This window comes from Colius striatus, chromosome 1 (genome assembly GCF_028858725.1).
Source record: "Colius striatus isolate bColStr4 chromosome 1, bColStr4.1.hap1, whole genome shotgun sequence".
NCBI classification, from domain to species: Eukaryota; Metazoa; Chordata; class Aves; order Coliiformes; family Coliidae; genus Colius; species Colius striatus.
The window spans coordinates 69,548,006-69,563,545 of NC_084759.1; the positions used below are offsets into that span (position 1 = coordinate 69,548,006).

General features: G+C 49.1%; 1 protein-coding gene across 2 annotated transcripts; it reads left to right on the forward strand.

Annotated features, from left to right (window-relative positions):
- The first annotated feature begins 2,717 nt into the window (after window positions 1-2,717).
- SHOX (SHOX homeobox) lies at window positions 2,718-12,543 on the forward strand. 2 transcript variants are annotated; one of them, XM_061988520.1, is made up of 5 exons: window positions 2,718-2,991; window positions 6,309-6,517; window positions 10,713-10,770; window positions 10,853-10,941; window positions 12,298-12,543. In XM_061988520.1, exons 1-5 carry the CDS (start codon window positions 2,718-2,720, stop codon window positions 12,541-12,543), a joined length of 876 nt encoding a protein of 291 aa, XP_061844504.1. The 2 variants fall into 2 exon arrangements, with proteins under 2 accessions (XP_061844504.1, XP_061844505.1); XM_061988521.1 differs by lacking the exon at window positions 12,298-12,543 and adding an exon at window positions 11,762-11,812.
- Window positions 12,544-15,540: the final 2,997 nt, after the last annotated feature.

A 15,540-nucleotide genomic window follows, 5' to 3' on the forward strand; every position in this document is an offset into this window, starting at 1 on the left:
CCCGGTCGCCTCCCCCCGCCGTCGAGGATGGCGAATGGCGGTGGGCCGCGGATTGCCGGGTCATTCGCGCGCCTGGTGGCTGCCCCAGGTCGAACTGAGACCAGTGGGCTGCGGGAGCCGGGGGACAATTTGCTTTCCCACCGGGAAGCGGGGAGGGAAAGAGTGAAGGAGGAAACAGGGTATTTTTTTACCCCTGTTTTAAAGGGGCTTAGATTTGCAGGAGCCCCGGAGGTGGCAAGCGGAGCCCGGGGGGGTCTCCGGGAGAAGCATGGACTGCGGGAGTGGAGCTGGGCGCGGGGGGAAGCCGCGGGGAGGAGAGCGGAACGGGGGCGAAGGGGCGTAAAACGGCGAGGGGAGGATCCGGAGGAGGGGGTTCAAACTCCGGCAGCTCGGGGGAAGCCGAAGAGCACCGGGGCTGGGGAAGCTGAGTTAAGTCAGTATTGATCTTTATTTGCTGTTTGCCGCGAGGAAGGTTGGGGACGGTGGCCGTAGGGGGGGGGGCGGGTGTCGGTGCCGACCGAGAAGAGGGCTGGGGAAAGTTTTCCCGGCGGCGGCTCGTCCCCGGCGCAGCCCCGCGGAGCCTCCCCCCGCGGCAGCGGATGTCTGTGTCCCTGCGTGTGTGTGTTCGTGACATCCTCGCTCCGCGCCACCAGCCTGTGCGACAATCCCATGCGGACTGCGCTAGAGAGGCATCTTTGCTTAGCCATACGTTACTTCCACGTCTATCGGCTGCCTTTATTATTTATGTGGTGCCGTGTGATATACATTAGAGCCTGGGATTTGATTGGCGTGTGCGATGACAAGACCTGTTTGGGAAGTTGTAAGGCTTCCCCGGCTCCCTCCCTTGTTCAATGAACTCCGGAGGAAGGATGCCACCGAGACACAACGATATAATAAATGTCAGGGATATCCGCAGTGCCGAGATCAAATGATCAATCCTTGTCCCCTGGATAATCATTTTAAATTCCCGCAGGGGGAGATTGATTTTTATTTTTTTAGAGCCTTTTATTAATTGCTTCCTCGATTATTATTTTTTCCCCCTCCTCCTGTGGAGGTGTTAACTCTGGTTCTGGGGAACCTTTGGATTAATTAAACATATTTTTAAGTTTTTCACAATCTGCTCATTTTCAGAGCAGTCCCATGCTCCCCTGGCAAAGAAACAATAGCCCCTTGCTCTAGCAAGGAGCCTCCTTCGGTGGCGATTCGGAGCGGAGGGTGGCGTGAGGATGGGCTATGAGTATCTCGGACTCGAGGGAGATGAGGGAATGAGAAGCACGGAAAAAGGCAAATGACCAGAAGACAAAATTCCTCCAAATAACCAAATAACCTTTTGCGTTAAAGCCCGAAGAAAGGAGAAATAAGAGATAAATAGCTGGGAAATCGGCTCCGCTTGTGGATCAAGCGGTGCGGGAAGGCGCTGGAAATGCCGGTGCTGATATCTGGAGATGAATTGCAGGTAGCTATTCAAGCGCACAGAATAATAATAATAATAATAATTCCCGGAGTGCAACAAAAATAACAACAGTCTACCAAGAACAAGGTGGAGAAATTATTGCCAGTCCTATCTTAAATCCGGCAGGACGCGTTTCGTTCGGGGAAAAAAAAAAAAGAAAAAGAAAAAAGAATCCCACTCCCCACGATTTAATGCTCTATTTGTCGTGTACAAACTCTCGTGTTAACAAATTACCCCCCTGTTGCAGGCAGCAGGACTGCTCTACACCCAAAGAAACAGTTTAGATTTTAAATTTCCCCGGCAATATCTTCATATAATATAATAACAGTAAATAAGAAAACAGATCCTGCAACGTTTGCATGCATCTGGAGAGTCCCCCAACCTATGGATAACTTCCCTCCCTCAGCCAAGCGACCCTCTCCAAATCCTCCAAACACACCGAAACGGATCGCCGAGACACCTCGCGACTTGTTTAACTGCAAAACGCGTCCCCTTTTCGTGCACCCACACGCCCACCCACCCGCCACAACAGGCAACGCTTTTAAACCCGCATTTTTGCTTCGCCGATTATTTTGACCATTAAGTTAAGCGAAATTAGCTAAATAGCAAATCAGGTAGAATTTCCAATAATTACAACAAATGCACATCTCCGGCTTTTTATTAATTACCTTTTTTTATTGAACCCTCATTTTCTTTTCCTCTTGACAGCGATACATTTAATTTCAGGAGCCCAGTTATTTGATTAGCTGAGGGTCCGTTTTTACTCGCAGTGTTGCCACGCACGGGATGTCCTTACCATCAATTAAGTCTTCCTCGACTTTCATTTCTGCAACCCATTTACAGAATACATATACCTGTTTTCCCGTTTTCCTCTCCCCCCCCCTTTTATTCCTCTCGCTCCCCCTCTCTCTCCCTCTCTTTTTCGCTTTTGCCTCTTTACCTCCCTAAATCAAGGTGCAAAGATGCCAAAGAGTGATGAAATGAAAAGAAAGCCAATTGCTGGACTGAGGTGGGGGAGATAGCTGCTGGGAGTCCGCCTGCGACTATGGAGCAGTCAGTAATTGCTGGAGACAGGGAGAGCTGGGGGTTGGGCTGAGGTAGCCATGTATAAATAGTGTGATCTCAAATTGAAAGGCATAAATAACAGCAGGAGTGATCTAACCCTATACAGCCCATCTTCTACGTGCAAAAACAGCGTGCGGAGGACGGCCACATCTCCGACTGAAAACAAGTGGATCTCTGTGGATAAGATCACCGGGCAGCCATGGAAGAACTTACGGCTTTTGTATCCAAATCTTTTGACCAGAAAAGCAAAGAGACCAGCAGCGGCAGTGGCAGCAGCAACAAGAAGGAGACGATCACGTATAGGGAAGTTTTGGAGAGTGGGTTGGCTCGCTCTAGGGAGCTTGGAAACTCTGACTCTAACCTGCAGGACATGACCGAGAGCAGCAACCATTGCCCGGTGCATCTTTTCAAAGACCACGTAGAGAGCGACAAGGACAAACTGAAGGAGTTCAGCACGGGCAGGACGGCGGAAGGTAAGAGCGGGGCTGGCTGTCTTCTGCCCCGTGCCCCTCGCCGGCAGCCCCGGCCCCCTCCTCCCCAGCCGCCCCCGGTGCTCCACAGCGGGGGGAGAACCAGCCACTGCGGCCCTGGCTCCGGCCCCGGCTCCGGCTCCGGCCCCGGCCCCGGCGGGGTGAGCAGACTCGCCTCCCGCCATCCTGCCTCCCTCCTCCGGCCGCCTGCCTCCCGCAGCGGCGGGAATATAGGTTTGGAAACACATATGCCTGCATGCATAACGTGAACATAGCCGTGAAAAATAAGTGGCAACTTCGGTCCTCCCCGCCCACCCCCCTCCTCCAGCCCCCGTTCACATCCGAAATCGATCCGGTGCTTTAGGCGTTCACTCGCCCGGGAGAAAGGGGCAGGGGAGGACGCAGCGCAGACATTTTTTGTCTATCTGTGTATTTTTGTACGAGGAAACCTTGTCCGGGGAGTTTTAATGCCTTAAGAGACCTGTTCTTCCTGCTTCCGGGCCGTCAGGATGCTGCTTGTGCTTCTTCTGAGAGAGAGATGGATATGGAGAGGGCACTCCCCGGACATTTGGGCTTGTGTCGGGTAGCCTGTCTTACTTAGTCAGGGGATCCGGCCGGCGAGGAGGAGAGGAGCCTGCCCAGGCCCGGGTGAGACGGAGCGTCATCCTTGCGGAGAGAGGCACCGGCCGGCCCTTGCCGCCTGGTCCCTCGGCCCCCCGCCTGCCCTTCTCAGCTGGGCCAGGGCAGCACCGTCGCCTCCTGGGCTGAGGAGACCGCTGGCCAAGGGGTAAAGCATCATTCCTTCTCTTAGAGGAAAGAAATTTAAATTAAAATCAATTTAAAATGGAACAAGCTAAAAATCCCGCACAGGTTGTCAGAAGAAGGAGAGAATATAAAGAGCGGGGGCTGTGGGGTGGTGGTGGTCAGAAAGTTGAGAAAGTGTCTCTAGGCAAGTTAGACAGGTAGACCTGCCTGGGGAGCTACTGGCCATCTTGGGGTAATAAAAACTGGTTAATAGGTTGGGGAACAACAACCAGTCTTTCAGCTGTTTCCTACTGTTTGATCTTATTTAATATAACATTGGGCGAAAAGGCAATTTAATTTACAGCCCGAACGCTTATTTAATATCCTCCTCTCTTCCACCCCCTCCCCAAACAGAAGTATCAGGTACAATCACCCGTATTTCTGGACAAGCCAATACTACTCAGCACTGCTGATTTCCTTCACTAGTTGAGAGATTGCAAAACAAGAGGGTTCGGTTTTGAGGAATCATTCGCGAAGGAGATGGTCCTGGGGGAAAAAAATGCTCCAGGGGGGAAAAAAAAAACCCCTATGCAAAAATAATGTGAAGCAACAGGGAAAAAAAAAATCCTTGCTACTCTCCGTTTTCCTCATGCATCGAAATTCTGGCTTGTATATTTGGCTAATCTAATCTATAGAGAGGGGCTGGGGGTAGGGATGGAAAGGGAGGAGTTGGAAAGAGCTGAGCTGCTTGTGACAGCTTAAATTCATGCCAGGTTTCAATCTAATTTCAACTGATTCTGGCGTGTGATTTCAGTCCCACCGATGTGCTAGTTAATATTTTATACCTATGACGGACAGGCTGTAGCCTTGGATCTCCGAAAGGAGAGAGCTTTTGATCGCGGCTTTTTCTCTAGGCATCGGCTGTGTTAGCACCCTCGTCTTTTCAGAGGGGTTCCGCTTACAGGACAAATACGAACAAAATGCCATTAAAATCGTCCAGTGAATACACCTTTCCGGAAGCCAGATCCTTCCCAAAGTTTTGTGCAGCCTATATCTATCCCGGAGTTGGAAACGGGGAGCTCGGAGAAGCAGTTACGGCCGTGGACAGTTTCCATTTCCGAAGTGAAAACGAGCGCTTAGGTTTGGGCCCCCGCCTTGCCTAAAGCACAGATATAGTTCAGAACGTTTTATTACGTTCAATTAACTTACGATGTGCAGTTAGTCATTTGCGTTTTGGGATGCCCCGAAGTATATAGGTTAACATATACGTGCACAAGCTCTTTTGTGTGTGTATACGTACATGTATATACACACACACGTATATAATTCGCGTGTATTTGGTGAGGGGAAATAGAAGTAATTCGGGATCATCTGCAGCTGTGGCTTCCCCCCAGATCAGCTCCATACAGCCCAGAAGATGAAGCAGGACAAAGGAGGCAGCCGGAGCAGTCTTGTCCCGGGACTCCGCCGGTGCTCGGGATGAATGTGCGCCGGCGGGGCTGCCCAGTGGGGCATGGGGGCCCAGGGAAGCGGTTCAGCCTCCAGTGGTGCCCCCTGTTCCAGCACCTCTCCTCTTTTCGTTAGTCGGATTTAAAAAGGGGCCGGCTGCGTTAGGCTGCCTAGCGTTAAGGAAAAGGAGGCGGGCGCGGGCGAAGAAAGAAAAACAGTTTGCTAAAGCAAAAGAAATCCTCTTCCCCAGCCCCTCCAAGACAAAAAAAGGGCAACTGTTTCCCCCACTGTCCCCCAGGCCTCCTCCCCTCTGCCCGGCACAAGCACGCACAGCGGCTGCCTCCGGTCGCAAGCTCACGCCGAGCCCTCTCGGGCTCCATGAGGGCTGAGGAGGCAGAAGGCGTGTGTGCTGTTTTGGAGGGACTGAGGGGCACCCATAGCCCTTGAGTCTGTTCCTCCGCGCCGGGCCGTGTAGGCCCTCCGTCCCGGGGTTTCGACCGGCAGGCAGGTATTTTGGGGGGAGAAGGGGTGATAAGGGGAAGAAGGACGGACAGTCTCTGGCCCAGGCCCGTGGAAAGTTTATTTTACGAGGGAAATATTTTCACCGTGGTTTCATCATGACAGCCTTGGGGAGCTTCTTGCATAACCCTCTTTACTTTGGGAAAAAGCAGCAACAGAGAAATCCCCTTCCCCCGTCTCTTCTCTCGGAGGTAGCGGGGGACAAGCTACTAGTTCCTTTCCCGAACTGCCCATGACAACAGGCGGCACGACTTCTTCCTAATCCTGAGGGGGAAAATTAGTCTATTTTTATATAGAGAGTTGTTCGGGTTGGTTTAGCGTTTTTTTTTTTTAATGTGGCATCATCGGGGCAAGGCAGCGCGGCTCCCTCTCTCCCTCCCTCAGCCCGACCCGGTTGCCCCCCGGCCCGGCCCCAGCTCCACTCGTCCCTCCGGCCTGCTGGGACCGGCCCGGGGACACCACTCCCGCCCGTCGGTTGCCCCCACAGGTTGCGCTGAGTTTTGGGACGAAGAGAGGGGAGGGGGGAACTCCCCGTGTGCTTCGGAGAGAAACTTCGGAGAGGTGCGAGAGAAGGCTTAGTGTCGTTTTCCCCTTCCCCCTCCCGGCAGGGATCTACGAGTGCAAAGACAAGAGGGAAGATGTGAAATCAGAAGATGAAGATGGACAGACCAAGCTCAAACAAAGGAGAAGCAGAACCAATTTCACACTAGAGCAGCTGAATGAGCTGGAAAGACTTTTTGATGAGACTCACTATCCGGATGCCTTCATGAGGGAGGAACTAAGCCAGAGGCTGGGACTGTCTGAAGCTAGGGTTCAGGTAAGAGAAAGGCTCTGTTCCTGGAAACGTCTTCACCTCACTTCCTAACTGCCAGCGGATCCTAGCACAGTGCCCTGCTTCATCCAAAGCGGAGAGGTGACGGCAGAGTTGACACGTGTGGTGGGGAAGCTGTTTGCGCCTCCGCTGTACCTGTCCTGCCAAACACTAATTCTGCTCTGGGAGTGTCTGCCCGTGCTTTGTATTTCCTAGGAAGGCGGTTTATTTGATTTCTTTTTTCTTTCCTGGAGTGTGTGTGTGGGATGGTGATGATGGTGATGAGTCTCTAGTAACAAGGCAACTTGCAATTTTTTTAAAACGTTTTATTCTTTTCCTTGCAAACGTGCCATTTAACTTTCCCTTAACCCTGACGTTCTTCCCCTTCCTTTATGGAGATGTTATAGGGAAAAAAAAAACCAACCCCAAACCAACCCAGAAAACAATTGCCCTGAGTAAATCTGGACGGTTTGGGTGCTGAGGGACAGGATTAGCCAGAGCCAGGGGAAAGGTGCCCGCTCTGCTTCACGCAGCAAACCCATGAATGCATGGCACCCCATCTGCTGGAGTCCCTCCCCATCCCTCCACCTCCCGCTTCAGATACAGCTAAATACCAATTAGCCTTCAAAACCTTGAGTATAGGTCCGGGTTGCTGTAGTTCTAGGGCCATTAGAGCTGTCTGTTTGTGTGGTTACACATCAATGATTTCAAAATTTGATTTTTGGCTTGATGTGGAGGGGATGGGGGAATCACCCCCTGCTCCCAGTCAGTTAGGGAATGCTTCCGCAAACCAGATGTCGTAGTGAAAAAAGCCAAGTTAGAAATAATTAATAAGATCTACCTGTGGCTCTCTAAGCAGGCCTAGGGCACGAGAAACCTGAAGGAAATTCCTTCTGGGGTTGCAACTCAGTGTTTGGGATAAGACACTCAAGCCAATCAAAAAAAAAAAACCAAGAAGTCACCAATCCAACCTCTCCACTGAACAAAAGGCCTTCGCACCCTGGAGATAAGAGATGTAGATGCATATGTATGTCTGTCCATATGTGGGTACTTGTGAGCATGAATAGGTGTGGGACAAGAAATACAGCTCCAAGATTGAGGATGGATGGGGGGGGTGCCTTGACCCTCTCCTTAAACACTATGGAAAGCAAGCACATCTCCTGGGCCAGCTCAGCAAGCTTCTGTCCAAGTAAGCGACTATCTGGTTTTCAATAACTGCCTCCTGGAGGCATTTCTCGAAATAGATAAAGTAGCTAGGTTGCTTTAGTTCTTGTTTTATTTTTTTAAAGGCTCTTTTTTTCCCTCACCTCTTGCCTCTCTCAGTATAAACTGAGCTGAGCAAGAGCTGGGGCTGGGCACATGCCTTAGGAAGGGCAGCTTGCAGGGGATATCACAGGGGTTCAGAGTGCTGCTGGCCTACTTTCTCCTGGAAGATTGATCTAACCACACCATATAAATTAATGAAAAGATTAAACTTTTGCTGAAGGGGACATCAACTCTTATGTCATCTTCCCAGATCTTCTTACTTGGGCTCTGTAATATCTTTCCAAGGCCTTGATGTACTGTTTCTATAAAAATAAATTACTTGTAATTGAATTCTGCACTCTTTCTTTCAAGTACTTTATTACTGAGCAGCACCTTAACAGGATGTTCATAGTTACAAGAAAATTGGTGCTTCAAGTGCTTATAGATCTTAAAAGAGCACACCAAAAAAAAAAAAAAAAGAGATAGATACTGAATCAGGTGGAGAATATGAGAGATAAAACCCCAAATTTAGTCATCTTACAGAAGTGCTTTGCCTAGACAAAATAAAACTATAAGTGAACTATTGAGAGAGAAAAGAGGGGAAAGAGATAATTCATTAGGAAATAAGTAAAAAGCTTGATATCCATCAGCAAAGGGAAGTAGAAAAAAAAAAAAGGGGAATAGGGAATGGTGTTTTGGCTTTTTTTTGTTTGTTTGTTTGTTTGTTTTCATACCTTCAGAGTTGCTCTCTAATTCCTATCTGAACCACTTGTCCCTTGCTGTTAAAGGATATAGTTTCAATTTAGTGTGGAAATTTGCTGTAAATAAATTGAAGCTCCTATGGTAGCTAGTCCTTATTAACCTTTTATTTTTAGTGTTGTACTGGAAACTCATATCACCCAGCTGTCAGGGTTATAATTGAAAGTTATGAGACCATAGTGAGGAGCAGGCAGTAATTCAATTACAACAAATATCTTTGGGTTTATGGTGCAGGGCTAAATTAAATGTCATTATTCACTGTCTCTAATGGAAATCAAAAGGAAATCAGATTAGAGCATTTGTGAAAGAAATCACTGAGTGATCCTTAATGAAGAAATAACTGTCTAAAACAGTGTACTGTGCTTTACTTAGCATATTCATGACTAATTGGAATTGATCGTGAATCACACCAAGCCTGATTTATTATCGCTTAACGCAGTGGCTAATTCATCACTTTTATTCCTCATAACCTTATTTTTTCATAGCTAAAGGGAAAGGGCACTTCGTTTTCCAGATTTAAATATCATTTCTGTTTGAAAGATGTTCTGATTTGCAAGAGAAGTTGTTTAAACGCTGCTTAAATTCCTCGTGACAATTTATACTCAGTTGAGGGGGTGTGGAGGCCGTGTGTGTGTGAGGGAAGGTGCGGTGAGAACATACACAAGAAGCTTTCCTGCAAAGATTTATAACTTTAAAAAAAGTCGCTATAACACGATAATATTTTGCATGCTGATCCCTGAAAAAAAAAAAAAAAAATATTAATCTCTGCCGGGCCGGTTGAAAGGAAAAGCATCACATGTCGTTGGTATTTGCATACCGCTCGTATGGAGAAAGAAGCTGGTGCCGTGCTGTGCGTTTCAGGGCAGCGATGCCCGGTTGGTGCTGGGAGGGCTGCGCTAGCGGAGAACCGTGGACGGGAGGGCGGGCAGACAGACCAACACACCACCCGTCCGTCCTAGGCAGGAAAACCATCCTCCAAATCAAGGAAGGCCAATTCTTACTTCAGAAAATCACTGAGGTATCCGATGTAATTAATGCCTTTGGAAGCCTTTCTTTGCACTAATTACTCCGTTGTAAATGACCATCATTAAGGCAATTGAAGAAAGCTTGAAGGGAAAATTTGATGTAGGAAGTGCAGTTAGTATTAATTAACCGTATGATCTCTTGGCAAGTGCAAGAACATCAAAGCGTGTAGGTGTTTACTTAGCTACAAGCTTTTATCAGCGGTGAAAGTCAATGTTTGCCCGCATTGGGTAGGTTTCGGTGCAAGGGCAAGGGTGCGTGAAATATTTCAGTCCACACCTATGTCGATCCTTTGGGGAGAGGTACTAAAGCAAGCCCCTCGGAAAGGGGAAAGCAATTAAGGTCTGAAGAGCCCCTGGAAAAGAGGCAGGGGAGGCGCAGCGGCAACTGTAACTTTTGCGCTTGTTTGAGTCAGAACGGCTGGAATTGGGGCAGGATTATTGGATTAAAGGCATTTCTGTGCATTACAGCCTGTAAAGATGTTGTTCTTATCTGTCCAGTGGTCTACAGAAGCGAGTTTTGTTTTCTTTGAGCTTTTGAGAATGATTCAGCACCTTTTTGTGCAAGTTCAGTATCTTGCACCCTCATGGTTTCCAAAACAGGCTCGAGAGCGAACAGACGGCCCCTAGACGGTCGCTTAGGGACCAGGCTCCGGAGTCTGGTCTGGCCTGTCCCACGCTGGCTGTCCGTGCGATGTTTGAGAGATGACTGGAAAGAGAGCGAATCCCCCTCCCCCCGCCCCGGCCTGCGTGTGGGCGTATTTTAAGTGTTTCGGGGAGCCGTCCCTTCCCCGAGAAGGGTGGCACAAGGACGGCCACCGCCTGCCCGTGGCACGGAGACCTCGGAGACTCAGTGCAGAGGGGCCGGCTCCCGGTCTCTCCGGCTGCGAGAGCGTTTCTCATCTCCTAGGTTCAGCTCCCTGCTGAGAAATCACAGCAAAGAGAAGGGCTCCCCCTCCCCAGACTCACGGAAGCACAAAGAGGGGCTTACTAGGGCTGAGCTCTCTCCCTCGGCCGCTCCCGAGGAAAGACCTCAGCAAAATTGTGTGGAGTTCCTCGCCTCTCCCCTCCATCCCTAGGTCCCGAGATAAGCCTCTTTTAGCAGCTACCTTGTCTACCACCTTTTCTTTTTTTTTTTCTTTTTCTTTTTTTTTTTTGTCATTTTCTTTTCACAGGTCTGGTTCCAGAACAGGAGAGCAAAGTGCCGAAAGCAGGAAAATCAGATGCACAAAGGTGGGTAAAGGGTGCGGGTGGCTGCTGCTGCGGAGCCCCCGGGGCGCCTTTGGTGCTCACTCGGCCCTGTCTCTCCCCACAGGTGTGATCCTGGGAACCGCCAGCCATTTAGACGCCTGCAGAGTGGCCCCGTATGTGAATATGGGAGCCCTGAGGATGCCTTTCCAACAGGTAGTTAGCTCCGGTTTTATTTTCCTTTCCCCGGCAAGCCCCGACCCCCTTTCGTTCGCACGGGAGGAAGCCGTACACGTTTACAAGTGCCATTTATATAGAAGTTGGCACGTATTAAAAACAGGCTGTAAAACTTCGTGAAGGAGCCCACGACCGGCTGCCGGGAGCTCTGCGTGCACCGAGCCCAGGGAGGGGGCCAAGCGGGGGGTCCCACGGCCCCGGGAGGTGCCGCCGGTGCTCAGGGCCCCCCGCGCCGTGGTGCGAGGGGCTGGCACACGGTCCCAGGGCCACCTCCAGATGTGCCAAAGGCAGGATGGCCTCCCGGGGCCGCATCGCCTTCCAGGCACGGGGAGGGAAGACTAGGGGGCTCCCGGGGAAGCCCGCCCGCACCTCACGGGGACTAAGTGGCCGGCTCCCGAGCGCCCAAGTGGCTTCGGTCTCTGTCCGCACCCGAGAGTGCAGCGGAAAGAAGGTCTCCCACAGGGTGGGAGAAACCGTGAGAGGTGGAAAATAGCGCGGATCCTTGCGCTATCGTTCTCCACCTCCTTCTCGGGCGGGCTGTCAAGGCCTGACCTGATGGAGTTGGCTACCCTGGCGGTGGGGAGCCTTCTCCCCGAGGCGCTGCCGCCGTGCCGGCCAGTCGGGACCGTGGCAGTACCGGGTCCTTTCCCCTCCAGGGGAAGGCAGCTGGGGAGAACCTAGAGGAGGGGGATGAAATTCCGTCCTGGCTTTAAGCCACCCCTACTAGTAACTCCCGCTCCCCCCCCCCCTTTTTTTTTTTTGGTCAATTAATCGGAGAATCGATTTTTTCACCCCCCAGCCCAAAGGGACCCTCCACCACCTTCTCCGTCTTGGAGACACGTGGAGCTGACAGATTAATTGTATTGATTTTTAAAAGACATATTTGGACCAAAATAATTAAATACATAAATAAACTCTCCTCCGAACCTACCAGGAGCTGAAATCTCTCAGTCAACCCAACGTGTTTGTGTAGGTCGAGAAAGCTCCAAAGCAAACACCGACCCCGGGATATAAGGGACCCGTGGCCAAAGAGGGCTTTAAACATTTATTTTATTTTATTTTTTTTTTAGCGAGGTATAAGTAAATACACCTCTGAAAAAGAAAAAAATTATCTGCAAAAATACAGCTATTTAGCACACGTTGGCGCGCGTGCGTTGGGCTGCATTCTTATTTTGTTTAATGGGGGGGAGGGGGCTGTCAGGCAAGTCTCTGGGGCTCTGCTTAAGCGCGGAGGGGCGCCGGGCGGGGCGGGAGAGGCTGAGGGTGAGGAGGGCGGGGGAGCCGGCGGCGGTTGCGGGTCCGCGTGCGCGTCTGACGCCGCGTGTCCCGCCGCAGGTCCAGGCGCAGCTGCAGCTGGAGGGCGTGGCCCACGCGCACCCGCACCTGCACCCGCACCTGGCGGCCCACGCGCCCTACCTGATGTTCCCGCCGCCGCCGTTCGGGCTGCCCATCGCTTCCCTGGCCGAGTCCGCCTCCGCCGCCGCCGTGGTGGCAGCCGCCGCCAAGAGCAACAGCAAGAACTCCAGCATCGCCGATCTGCGGCTGAAGGCCCGGAAGCACGCCGAGGCCTTGGGGCTCTGACACGCTGCGGCCCAGCCCCCACATCCCGCTCCGGGTGCCCGCGGCCGGCGTGTGTGTGTGTGACCCCACACGGACCGGCGCTCTGACCACCTTCCCCCTTCCCCTCGCTCCGTCCCCCGCCGCGCCTTCTCCTCCTCCTCACCCGCAGGGCGCTCCAGGCCACCTCGCCACCTTCTCTCCTTTTTGTTATTTCTTATTTTTCGTTTTGTTTTGTTTGTACATTTCTCTCCCCTTTCCCAAGGTCGGCGAGCGCCCGGCGGCAACTTCCCCCCTCCGCATCCCTGGCCCCCTCGCCCCCAGAGACTCGTCGGCCGGGAGAGCCGGGCGAAGAGGGAGGCCCCGGCGGCCGTTGGAGGCCGTTGGCAGCCGTTCGTGCTGTGTGTCACGGTGGGGACTTGCACGCACTCACACAGACACACGCAGACAGACACACACACACGCGTGCAGCAAACACGCATCCACGAGTCAGAGACTCCGCGGAGGATCAAGTAGGTGGGAGGAGACAGAACGGAGAGTTTAAAAAAAATCCTCAAAAAAGGAGGAAAAAAAAAAAAAGGAAAAGGAAACGGTCTCTAAATTATGTTAATCTGTGAACATTGGGGACGCTTTGGAATTTTTTGACCCTGGCAAAAGTGATCGCTTCAGCATAACATCTTCTGCTGCTGTCAGTTTTGCTACCTTGTGCATGTGTCTAACTAAACACGTTTTGAAGATCAGAAATATATTAGAACGAAACTAAACAAAACAAATAGTAATAATAATAAATAATAAATCCTTGGGGCTGGTCTCCATTAAAGATGACATTTCTTTGTTGCCAACAGTATTATTTCACTGCCATGAATCTCTTCCATCACTGAGGAGCTGCTGCTGCAGAACTGGTTTGAATTTAAATGTGGAATTTCAGATCTGAGGCAAGGCAGTTTGGTTTGGTTTTTTTGTTTTCTTTCCTAAAAACAAAAAAAAGGAAAAAAAAAGCAGCAATAACAAAACTGTGCATCTCAAACGGCTATGTCCTTTGAAAAGGGAAAGAGAGAGACTAGAATGTACTAATTGTTAGCGATAACTTGAGAGATGGGAACAGTAAGAAATGCACCTGTTTTGCCAGAATCACCTCAACTTAATGAGATGCATTGTGCCATAGAAACAGGTCATTTTTCTTTCTTTTTTTTTAAATTTCCAAATGTCTGGATCTTTGAATCAAAATCTCATTGTTTTACAGGGTGTAGAAAGAACGACTTGTACAACAAAGATGGACATAGGGTTTTAAGGCATAATACTGATGCAGCGTTAATTTTAGTGAAATGCAATTAAGTGCAGTAAAGTGCAATACTGTAAATATTATAGATTAAAAAAAAAAAGCAGTACTTATTCTGTTAATAACCGATCCTGCAAGAACCATAGCTTAAGTCCTTTATGCTCAGACTGGTGCATTGCAGCTCCTTGCCAAAATGACTGTCTGAGCCTTCTATGAATGGATAAAGTTATACGCATCACATACAGGAAAAGATAGATGCCGTGGTTTCTAGTTGAGTTAACATGCCATATTTCTGGAAAGTAAGATGAAAAGTCTGTACAATGCTTTTGCAATTGTTTTAAGTAAAGAAAAAAAAGAACCCCAGAAAAAAAAAAGCCCACAGAAGTGTTTTCTAGAGGTGGACATTCAATATTTGGCCATTTAAATTTTTGCCTGTGATTTAGACACCAAGTGTTAAGTTATCCCTTAAGCAACGTAACTAATATAAATCCAGAAAGAGCGAGGAGTACTGAAATCCTTTTAACTATATTACCAAAGTGTCTGGGTTTACTGACCCCTCTCATTTTTGCTTTTTGTGCTATTAACTTCTAATTAGTTCATTGTATCTTTGTAAGATTTCTGTTGGGGTGGAGAGAAGAAGGAACGAATGCTGGTCTTGTCTACATCTAACAAGATAGCTATTTGTTGCCTTTTTTACCAAGGCCTGTGTTGATGGAAGAGTATCCTCTCAATAGTACCGTTATTAAGCCTGATTTTTTGTGTCTTGGTTAGCAATCCGTTACTAGTTTTGGCTTTTGCTGATATCTATCAAATCCAAATACTGCTGTTAGGACAAAAATTCATGCTGTAGATAAATTTTAGATACTTGCCTTCTTTTTTGTTTCTCCTTCAAGTTTTGATATTTTCTGTTAAGCAAAATCTCTGGAATGTTAAAGTTGTGCCGTTTCCCTTCTATTTATTACGTGAGAAGTAGTTATATTTTGGATTTGCTAGGGCTGATACACGTTACCTGCCTTTTCTACCTCTGTGTAAGCCCAGTACCTTTTTAAAATCAGACTGAAATATTAAGGTAATGTTTTCTGTAGCTGAGAAATACGGACAAAAATCTCAGGCAGTTAGCAATTTCTTATTGAAACAAAACATTACATAGAAAGTAAAACATTATTCATGATGATATATGAATTTCTGGCTAAAATACGAAACTTTTGGAGTTGCTCCAGCACTTCTAACATGCAGATCTGAACTACAATAAACATTACTATGGAGATGCTTCAAGCTATAACAAATAACCTGTTGTACTGGATACTCACAACCATTGAAGGTGAATTTGATATACGGTGTTGAAGATGGAAGGCATAGAATTTTGATTCAGTGGAGGGACTGCTTGTTGTCTGGACTTGTGATCTAACCATTACTCTTTCGAATCCTCTTTTGAGGCGCTTATGTGATTTTTTCCAGTCCTATGCTGGACTCTTACAGAGGAATCATTTCTACCCTCAAACATGTCCCTAGAACAAGCTTAGTTGAAGATGGAGGTTTGGGGCCTGAATCTTCTCAGACATCTTCTAGGTGTGTCTGTGAAGTGCTACCAATCTTGCAGTGTTAATGGGACGCAGATACAGTGTGTATCTACCTTGTACTGGAAGGAATAACTTTTCCAGCTTTGCTGTTTTACTAGGTGACAACACAGCAAAAAATGCTTGTACATTTGTCTTAGAAATTTTGCTACAGTTCTTCGCTAA